This window comes from Oncorhynchus mykiss, chromosome 18 (genome assembly GCF_057628025.1).
Source record: "Oncorhynchus mykiss isolate SJ-2025 chromosome 18, ASM5762802v1, whole genome shotgun sequence".
Classification (NCBI taxonomy): Eukaryota; Metazoa; Chordata; class Actinopteri; order Salmoniformes; family Salmonidae; genus Oncorhynchus; species Oncorhynchus mykiss.
The window spans coordinates 18,277,501-18,287,500 of NC_143039.1; the positions used below are offsets into that span (position 1 = coordinate 18,277,501).

At 52.5% G+C, this 10,000-nt stretch overlaps 1 protein-coding gene across 1 annotated transcript in view; it reads left to right on the forward strand.

Annotated features, from left to right (window-relative positions):
• Positions 1–10,000, forward strand: part of LOC110510737 (receptor tyrosine-protein kinase erbB-4) — a 458,893-nt gene that overhangs the window by 360,025 nt on the left and 88,868 nt on the right. The window contains exon 13 of the mRNA XM_090209472.1: positions 1–99. This exon is cut by the window's left edge and continues 34 nt beyond it. Coding sequence (XP_090065598.1) covers positions 1–99 — 99 coding nt within the window. The remainder of the gene's footprint in view (positions 100–10,000) is intronic.

Sequence of the window (10,000 nt, forward strand, 5' to 3'; positions counted from 1 at the left end):
TGAAGATGGTTGCTGGGGTCCAGGGCCTAACCAGTGCCTCTCCTGTCGTTACTTTAGCCGAGGACGTTCCTGTGTGCCGTCCTGCAACCTCTATGACGGGTGAGTTGACCAATCACATCCTCAGAATGACAGGACCTGACCAGTGCTGCTGGCGCGATATCGACCAATGAATGGAGAGATGGCAGACATGACAGTATTGAATGTATGTTGGGTTTCATTCAAATCATTGTAGGTAGATATTTCCATTCTGGACACTTAACAGGGAATACTTCTTCGTAGTCTTCCTCTCTTCCTCACCATATCCTGGCTGGGTGGAAGTAATGAAAATGCCCTGAATTACAATACAATGAGCTTATTCTGGGTGAATAAACAAACGTGACTCTTACGGTGTCAAGTTAGGCTGTCCCCACAGGGGGAACCAGGGTCTGGTGTCAGGTTAGCCTGTCCCCACAGGGGGAACCAGGGTCTGGTGTCAGGTTAGCCTGTCCCCACAGGGGGAACCAGGGTCTGGTGTCAGGTTAGCCTGTCCCCACAGGGGGAACCAGGGTCTGGTGTCAGGTTAGCCTGTCCCCACAGGGGGAACCAGGGTCTGGTGTCAGGTTAGCCTGTCCCCACAGGGGGAACCAGGGTCTGGTGTCAGGTTAGCCTGTCCCCACAGGGGGAACCAGGGTCTGGTGTCAGGTTAGCCTGTCCCCACAGGGGGAACCAGGGTCTGGTGTCAGGTTAGGCTGTCCCCACAGGGGGAACCAGGGTCTGGTGTCAGGTTAGCCTGTTCCCACAGGGGGAATCAGGGTCTGGTGTCAGGTTAGGCTGTACCCACAGGGGGAACCAGGGTCTGGTGTCAGGTTAGGCTGTACCCACAGGGGGAACCAGGGTCTGGTGTCAGGTTAGGCTGTATCTACAGGGGGAATCAGGGTCTGGTGTCAGGTTAGCCTGTCCCCACAGGGGGAATCAGGGTCTGGTGTCAGGTTAGCCTGTCCCCACAGGGGGAACCAGGGTCTGGTGTCAGGTTAGCCTGTACCCACAGGGGGAACCAAGGTCTGGTGTCAGGTTAGACTGTACCCACAGGGGGAACCAGGGTCTGGTGTCAGGTTAGGCTGTACCCACAGGGGGAATCAGGGTCTGGTGTCAGGTTAGCCTGTCCCCACAGGGGGAACCAGGGTCTGGTGTCAGGTTAGCCTGTACCCACAGGGGGAACCAGGGTCTGGTGTCAGGTTAGGCTGTACCCACAGGGGGAACCAGGGTCTGGTGTCAGGTTAGCCTGTCCCCACAGGGGGAACCAGGGTCTGGTGTCAGGTTAGCCTGTCCCCACAGGGGGAACCAGGGTCTGGTGTCAGGTTAGCCTGTCCCCACAGGGGGAACCAGGGTCTGGTGTCAGGTTAGCCTGTCCCCACAGGGGGAACCAGGGTCTGGTGTCAGGTTAGGCTGTACCCACAGGGGGAACCAGGGTCTGGTGTCAGGTTAGCCTGTCCCCACAGGGGGAATCAGGGTCTGGTGTCAGGTTAGGCTGTACCCACAGGGGGAACCAGGGTCTGGTGTCAGGTTAGGCTGTACCCACAGGGGGAACCAGGGTCTGGTGTCAGGTTAGGCTGTACCTACAGGGGGAATCAGGGTCTGGTGTCAGGTTAGCCTGTCCCCACAGGGGGAATCAGGGTCTGGTGTCAGGTTAGCCTGTCCCCACAGGGGGAACCAGGGTCTGGTGTCAGGTTAGCCTGTACCCACAGGGGTGAACCAGGGTCTGGTGTCAGGTTAGACTGTACCCACAGGGGGAACCAGGGTCTGGTGTCAGGTTAGGCTGTACCCACAGGGGGAACCAGGGTCTGGTGTCAGGTTAGCCTGTCCCCACAGGGGGAACCAGGGTCTGGTGTCAGGTTAGGCTGTACCCACAGGGGGAACCAGGGTCTGGTGTCAGGTTAGGCTGTACCCACAGGGGGAACCAGGGTCTGGTGTCAGGTTAGGCTGTACCCACAGGGGGAACCAGGGTCTGGTGTCAGGTTAGCCTGTCCCCGCAGGGGGAACCAGGGTCTGGTGTCAGGTTAGGCTGTACCCACAGGGGGAACCAGGGTCTGGTGTCAGGTTAGGCTGTACCCACAGGGGGAACCAGGGTCTGGTGTCAGGTTAGCCTGTCCCCACAGGGGGAACCAGGGTCTGGTGTCAGGCTAGGCTGTACCCACAGGGGGAACCAGGGTCTGGTGTCAGGTTAGGCTGTACCCACAGGGGGAATCAGGGTCTGGTGTCAGGTTAGCCTGTACCCACAGGGGGAATCAGGGTCTGGTGTCAGGTTAGGCTGTACCCACAGGGGGAACCAGGGTCTGGTGTCAGGTTAGGCTGTACCCACAGGGGGAACCAAGGTCTGGTGTCAGGTTAGGCTGTACCCACAGGGGGAACCAGGGTCTGGTGTCAGGTTAGGCTGTACCCACAGGGGGAACCAGGGTCTGGTGTCTGGTTAGGCTGTACCCACAGGGGGAACCAGGGTCTGGTGTCAGGTTAGGCTGTACCCACAGGGGGAACCAGGGTCTGGTGTCAGGTTAGGTTATACCCACAGGGGAATCAGGGTCTGGTTTCAGGTTAGGCTGTACCCACAGGGGGAATCAGGGTCTGGTGTCAGGTTAGGCTGTACCCACAGGGGGAATCAGGGTCTGGTGTCAGGTTAGGCTGTACCCACAGGGGGAACCAGGGTCTGGTGTCAGGTTAGTCTGTACCCACAGGGGGAACCAGGGTCTGGTGTCAGGTTAGGCTGTACCCACAGGGGGAACCAGGGTCTGGTGTCAGGTTAGGCTGTCCCCACAGGGGGAACCAGGGTCTGGTGTCAGGTTAGGCTGTACCCACAGGGGGAACCAGGGTCTGGTGTCAGGTTAGGCTGTACCCACAGGGGGAACCAGGGTCTGGTGTCAGGTTAGGCTGTACCCACAGGGGAACCAGGGTCTGGTGTCAGGTTAGGCTGTACCCACAGGGGGACCAGGGTCTGGTGTCAGGTTAGCCTGTACCCACAGGGGGAACCAGGGTCTGGTGTCAGGTTAGCCTGTCCCCACAGGGGGAATCAGGGTCTGGTGTCAGGTTAGGCTGTCCCCACAGGGGGAACCAGGGTCTGGTGTCAGGTTAGGCTGTCCCCACAGGGGGAACCAGGGTCTGGTGTCAGGTTAGCCTGTCCCCACAGGGGGAATCAGGGTCTGGTGTCAGGTTAGGCTGTCCCCACAGGGGGAATCAGGGTCTGGTGTCAGGTTAGCCTGTACCCACAGGGGGAATCAGGGTCTGGTGTCAGGTTAGGCTGTCCCCACAGGGGGAACCAGGGTCTGGTGTCAGGTTAGCCTGTACCCACAGGGGGAACCAGGGTCTGGTGTCAGGTTAGCCTGTCCTCACAGAGGGCACCAGTGTCTGTGTTACTCCATCACGCCCATTTCTCCTCTCAGTGTGCTTTATGTGGGAGGAGGTGTTTGAAGTCGGCAGGAAAAACAGCTCACAGCTGAGACTTTGAAGAAGATGAAGAGGAGAAGGGGGGTAAAGAGCAGCTGGATAACGACGTCCTCTTTGAGAACCGAGCTGTGATCACGTGGAGAGGCAGGAGGCAGGAGGTGGTACATGACGTCTTGATTTATCGGCTTACCTCGTAGACAGAGCACTGCAGACATGTACTAGACTTGTGTTCAACAGTATGTGTTGTCCTCCCAATGCTTTAGCTGCTCTTCATTGAGCTCGCATGCAAAATGCAAACCCTGCAAATCTGTCCTTCCTATAGCCTCCTATAGCCTCCTTTAACCTCCTATAGCCTCCTATAATCTCCTATAACATCCTAAAGCCTCCCATAACCTCCTCTAGCCTCCTATAGCCTCCTCTAGCCTCCTATAGCCTCCTATAGCCTCCTATAGCCTCCTTTAATCTCCTATAGCCTCCTATAGCCTCCTATAACCTCCTATAAACTCATATAGCCTCCTATAGCCTCTTATAACCTCCTATAGCCTCCTATAACCTCCTATAGCCTCCTATAACCCTCCTATAACCTCCTATAGCCTCCTATAACCCTCCTATAACCCTCCTGTAGCCTCCTATAACCTCCTATAACCTCCTGTAGCCTCCTGTAACCCTCCTATAGCCTCCTGTAACCCTCCTATAGCCTCCTATAACCTCCTGTAACCCTCCTGTAGCCCTCCTATAGCCCTCCTTAAGCCTCCTGTAGCCTCTTGTAGCCCTCATGTAGCCTCCTGTAGCCCTCCTATAGCCTCCTGTAGCCCTCCTTTAGCCTCCTGTAGCCCTCCTATAGCCTCCTATAACCTCCTATAGCCTCCTATAACCCTCCTTTAACCCTCCTATAACCTACTATAACCTCCTGTAGCCTCCTGTAGCCCTCCTGTATCCCTCCTGTAGCCTCTTGTAGCCCTCCTGTAGCCTCCTGTAGCCCTCCTATAGCCTCCTATAGCCCTCACATAAGCTCCTATAACCTCCTATAGCCTCCCATAACCTCCTATAGCCCTCCTATAACCTCCTATTGCCTCCCATAACCTCCTATAGCCTTCTATAGCTTCCTATAGCCTCCTATATCCTCCTATAAACTCCTATAACCCTCCTACAGCCTCCTGTAGCCCTCCTATAGCCCCCCTATAGCCTACTGTAGCCTCCGATAACCCTCCTATAGCCCTCCTATAACCCTCCTGTAGCCCTCCTGTAGCCTCCGATAGCCCTCCTGTAGCCCTCCTATAGCCTCCTTAAGCCTCCTGTAGCCCTCCTGTAGCCTCCTATAACCTCCTATAGCCTCCTATAGCCTCCTATAACCTCCTATAGCTTCCTATAGCCTCCTATAGCCTCCTATAGCCTCCTATAACCCTCCTATAACCTCCTATAGCCTCCTATAACCCTCCTATAACCCTAGCTGTAGCCTCCTATAACCTCCTATAACCTCCTGTAGCCTCCTGTAACCCTCCTGTAGCCTCCTGTAGCCCTCCTATAGCCTCCTATAACCTCCTATAGCCTCCTGTAGCCCTCCTGTAGCCCTCCCGTAGCCCTCCTATAGCCTCCTTAAGCCTCCTGTAGCCCTCCTGTAGCCTCCTGTAGCCCTCCTATAGCCTCCTATAACCTCCTATAGCCTCCTATAACCCTCCTATAACCTCCTATAGCCTCCTATAACCCTCCTTTAACCCTCCTATAACCTACTATAACCTCCTGTAGCCTCCTGTAGCCCTCCTGTATCCCTCCTGTAGCCTCTTGTAGCCCTCATGTAGCCTCCTGTAGCCCTCCTATAGCATCCTATAGCCCTCACATAAGCTCCTATAACCTCCTATAGCCTCCCATAACCTCCTATAGCCCTCCTATAACCTCCTATTGCCTCCCATAACCTCCTATAGCCTTCTATAGCTTCCTATAGCCTCCTATATCCTCCTATAAACTCCTATAACCCTCCTACAGCCTCCTGTAGCCCTCCTATAGCCCCCCTATAGCCTACTGTAGCCTCCGATAACCCTCCTATAGCCCCCCTTTAACCCTCCTGTAGCCCTCCTGTAGCCTCCTATAGCCCTCCTGTAGCCCTCCTATAGCCCTCCTGTAGCCCTCCTATAGCCCTCCTGTAGCCCTCCTATAGCCTCCTACAGCCTCCTATAACCTCCTATAGCCTCCCATAACCTCCTATAGCCTCCCATAACCTCCTATAGCCCTCACATAACCTCCTATAGCCTCCTAAAGCATCCTATAACCTCCTATAGCCTCATAAAACCTCATATAGCCTCCTATAACCTCCTATAGACTCCCATAACCTCCTATAGCCCTCACATCACCTCCTATAGCCTCCTATAACCTCCTATAGCCTCATAAAACCTCCTATAGCCTCCTATAACCTCGTATAGCCTCCCATAACCTCCTATAGCCCTCCTATAAACTCCTATAACCCTCCTATAACCTCCTATAGCCTCCTATAGCCTCCTATAGCCTCCTAAAACCCCCTATAGCCTCCTATAACCTCCTATAACCTCCTGTAGCCTCCTGTAACCTCCTATAGCTTCCTATAGCCTCCTATAGCCTCCTATAGCCTCCTATAGCCTCCTATAACCTCCTATAACTCTTATAGCCTCCTATAGCCTCTTATAACCTCCTATAGGCTCTTATAACCTCCTATAGCCTCCTATAACCTCCTATAGCCTCCTATAACCCTCCTATAACCTCCTATAACCTCCTGTAGCCTCCTGTAACCCTCCTGTAGCCTCCTGTAGCCCTCCTATAGCCTCCTATAACCTCCTATAGCCTCCTGTAGCCCTCCTGTAGCCCTCCCGTAGCCCTCCTATAGCCTCCTTAAGCCTCCTGTAGCCCTCCTGTAGCCTCCTGTAGCCCTCCTATAGCCTCCTATAACCTCCTATAGCCTCCTATAACCCTCCTATAACCTCCTATAGCCTCCTATAACCCTCCTTTAACCCTCCTATAACCTACTATAACCTCCTGTAGCCTCCTGTAGCCCTCCTGTATCCCTCCTGTAGCCTCTTGTAGCCCTCATGTAGCCTCCTGTAGCCCTCCTATAGCCTCCTATAGCCCTCACATAAGCTCCTATAACCTCCTATAGCCTCCCATAACCTCCTATAGCCCTCCTATAACCTCCTATTGCCTCCCATAACCTCCTATAGCCTTCTATAGCTTCCTATAGCCTCCTACATCCTCCTATAAACTCCTATAACCCTCCTACAGCCTCCTGTAGCCCTCCTATAGCCCCCCTATAGCCTACTGTAGCCTCCGATAACCCTCCTATAGCCCCCCTTTAACCCTCCTGTAGCCCTCCTGTAGCCTCCTATAGCCCTCCTGTAGCCCTCCTATAGCCCTCCTGTAGCCCTATAGCCCTCCTGTAGCCCTCCTATAGCCTCCTACAGCCTCCTATAACCTCCTATAGCCTCCCATATCCTCCTATAGCCTCCCATAACCTCCTATAGCCCTCACATAACCTCCTATAGCCTCCTAAAGCATCCTATAACCTCCTATAGCCTCATAAAACCTCCTATAACCTCCTATAGCCTCCCATAACCTCCTATAGCCCTCACATCACCTCCTATAGCCTCCTATAACCTCCTATAGCCTCATAAAACCTCCTATAGCCTCCTATAACCTCGTATAGCCTCCCATAACCTCCTATAGCCCTCCTATAAACTCCTATAACCCTCCTATAACCTCCTATAGCCTCCTATAGCCTCCTATAGCCTCCTAAAACCCCCTATAGCCTCCTATAACCTCCTATAACCTCCTGTAGCCTCCTGTAGCCCTCCTGTAGCCCTCCTGTAGCCCTCCTGTAGCCCTCCTATAGCCTCCTATAACCTCCTATAACCTCCTATAGCCTCCTGTAGCCCTCCTTTAGCCATCCTTAAGCCTCCTGTAGCCCTCCTATAGCCCTCCTGTAGACTCCTGTAGCCCTCCTATAGCCTCCTATAACCTCCTATAACCTCCTATAGCCTCCTGTAGCCCTCCCGTAGCCCTCCTGTAGCCCCCCTATAGCCTCCTATAACCTCCTATAACCTCCTGTATCCCTCCTATCACCTCCTGTAGCCCTCCTGTAGCCCTCCTGCAGCCTCCTGCACCCCTCCTGTAGCCCTCCTATAGCCTCGTGTAGCCTCCTATAGCCCCCCTATAGCCTACTGTAGCCTCCTATAACCCTCCTATAGCCTCCTGTATCCCTCCTGTAGTCTCCTATAGCCCTCCTGTAGCCTCCTATAGCCCCCCTATAGCCTACTGTAGCCTCCTATAGCCCTCCTATAACCCTCCTGTAGCCCTCCTGTAGCCTCCTTAGCCCTCCTGTAGCCCTCCTATAGCCTCCTGTAGCCTCCATAACCTCCTGTAGCTCTCCTGTAGCCCTCCTATAGCTAATGGCTATACAGTCGTGGCCAAAAGTTTTGAGAATGACACAAATATTAATTTCAGTGTCTTTAGATATTTTTGTCAGATGTTACTATGGAATACTGAAGTATAATTACAAATATTTCATAAGGGTCAAAGGCTTTTATTGACAACTACGTGAAGTTGATGCAAAGAGTCAGTATTTGCAGTGTTGACCCTTCTTTTTCAAGACCTCTGCAATCCGCCCTGGCATGCTGTTAATTAACTTCTGGGCCACATCCTGACTGATGGCAGCCCATTCTTGCATAATCAATGCTTGGAGATAGTCAGAATTTGTGGGTTTTTGTTTGTCCACCCGCCTCTTGGGGATTGACCATAAATTCTCAATGGGATTAAGATCTGGGGTGTTTCCTGGCCATGGACCCATAATATCTGTTTTGTTCCCCGAGCCACTTAGTTATCACTTTTGCCTTATGGCAAGGTGCTCCATCATGCTGGAAAAGGCATTGTTCGTAATCAAACTGTTCCTGGATGGTTGGGAGAAGTTGGTACCATTCTTTATTCTTGGCTGTGTTCTCAGCCACTCCCTTGGCTGAGAAGCAACCCCACACATGAATGGTCTCAGGATGCTTTACTGTTGGCATAACACAGGACTGATGGTAGCGCTGACCTTGTCTTCTCCGGACAATATTTTTTCCGGATGCCCCAAACAATCACAAAGGGGATTCATCAGATAAAATTACTTTACCCCAGTCCTCAGCAGTCCAATCCCTGTACCTTTTGCAGTATATCAGTCTGTCCCTGATGTTTTTCCTGGAGAGAAGTGGCTTCTTTGCTGCCCTTCTTGACACTAGGCCATCCTCCAAAAGTCTTCGCCTCAATGTGCATGCAGATGCACTCACACCTGCCTGCTGCCATTCCTGAGCAAGCTCTGTACTGGTGATGCCCCGATCCCACAGCTGAATCATCTTTAGGAGACGGTTCTGGTGCTTGCTGGACTTTCTTGGGTGCCCTGAAGCCTTCTTCACAACAATTGAACCACTCTCCTTGAAGTTCTTGATGATCCGATAAATGGTTGATTTAGGTGCAATCTTACTGGCAGCAATATCCTTGCCTGTGAAGCCCTTTTTGTGCAAAGCAATGATGACGGCACGTATTTCCTTGCAGGTAACCATGGTTGACAGAGGAAGAACAATGCTTCCAAGCACCACCCTCCTTTTGAAGCTTCCAGTCTGTTATTCAAACTCAATCAGCATGACAGAGTGATCTCCAGCCTTGTCCTTGTCAACACTCATACCCGTGTTAACGAGATAATCACTGACATGATGTCAGCTGGTCCTTTTGTGGCAGGGCTGAAATGCAGTGGAAATGTTTTTGGTGGATTCTTCATAACATTCTGGAGTACATGCAAATTGCCATCATACAAACTGAGGCAGCAGACTTTGTGAAAATTAATAGTTGTGTCATTCTCAAAACCTTTGGCCACGACTGCAGTCAAACTGATTGGCTTCTGGTTTTAAAAACTTTAACTCTCCATCTCTGTGCCTTTCTAAATGAGAGTCAAGTTAATTCTCACACTGAAAGGCCAGCGAATTAAAGAACGGGGAGAAAGAGTGAAAAAATCCTGTGCGCTCATGGCCGCGGGGGAACGGAGGGAGGAGGATTAGAAAACCTTGAAAGTGTTTAATTAAAAAAGTTGTTCTCGTGAGTTGGCCGTGTGGCGTCAGGTTCGCCTCTGGCGCAGGCACCACTCGACCTGAAAGAGCCTCAGTCCTGCCAAATTCCTGCTAAAATGCTGCTAATCCCCATCAGCCCCTTCTCCCTGAAGACAGTGGTGTGCGTTTGGCATACACGCCCCCAACCAACTGCAACGCACAAGGAAAACCAATGAGAAGGAACCAGCGGAATGAATGGAAAGGATCGTTCAATTCAGCGGGGAACAACCTCCGTGGAACCTTCCTTTGTCTTCCGTGATGCTCCTCCATTTTTCTCTGAACAAAAGACAGCCTTATTCCACCACCCAGCCTTTTCAAAAGGATTCCTCTGGAAACTGCTTCCTGAGAAAAAAAACTAATTTAGTTTAAAAAAGAGGAGAGAGAAATGGAGGAGAGGAGGGTGGAGAGGGGAGGGTGGAGGTGGGAGGGAGGGAGGAAGGAAGAAAGAGGGTGGAGGGTGGTTGGATGGAGGAGGGTGGTGGTAGGGAGGG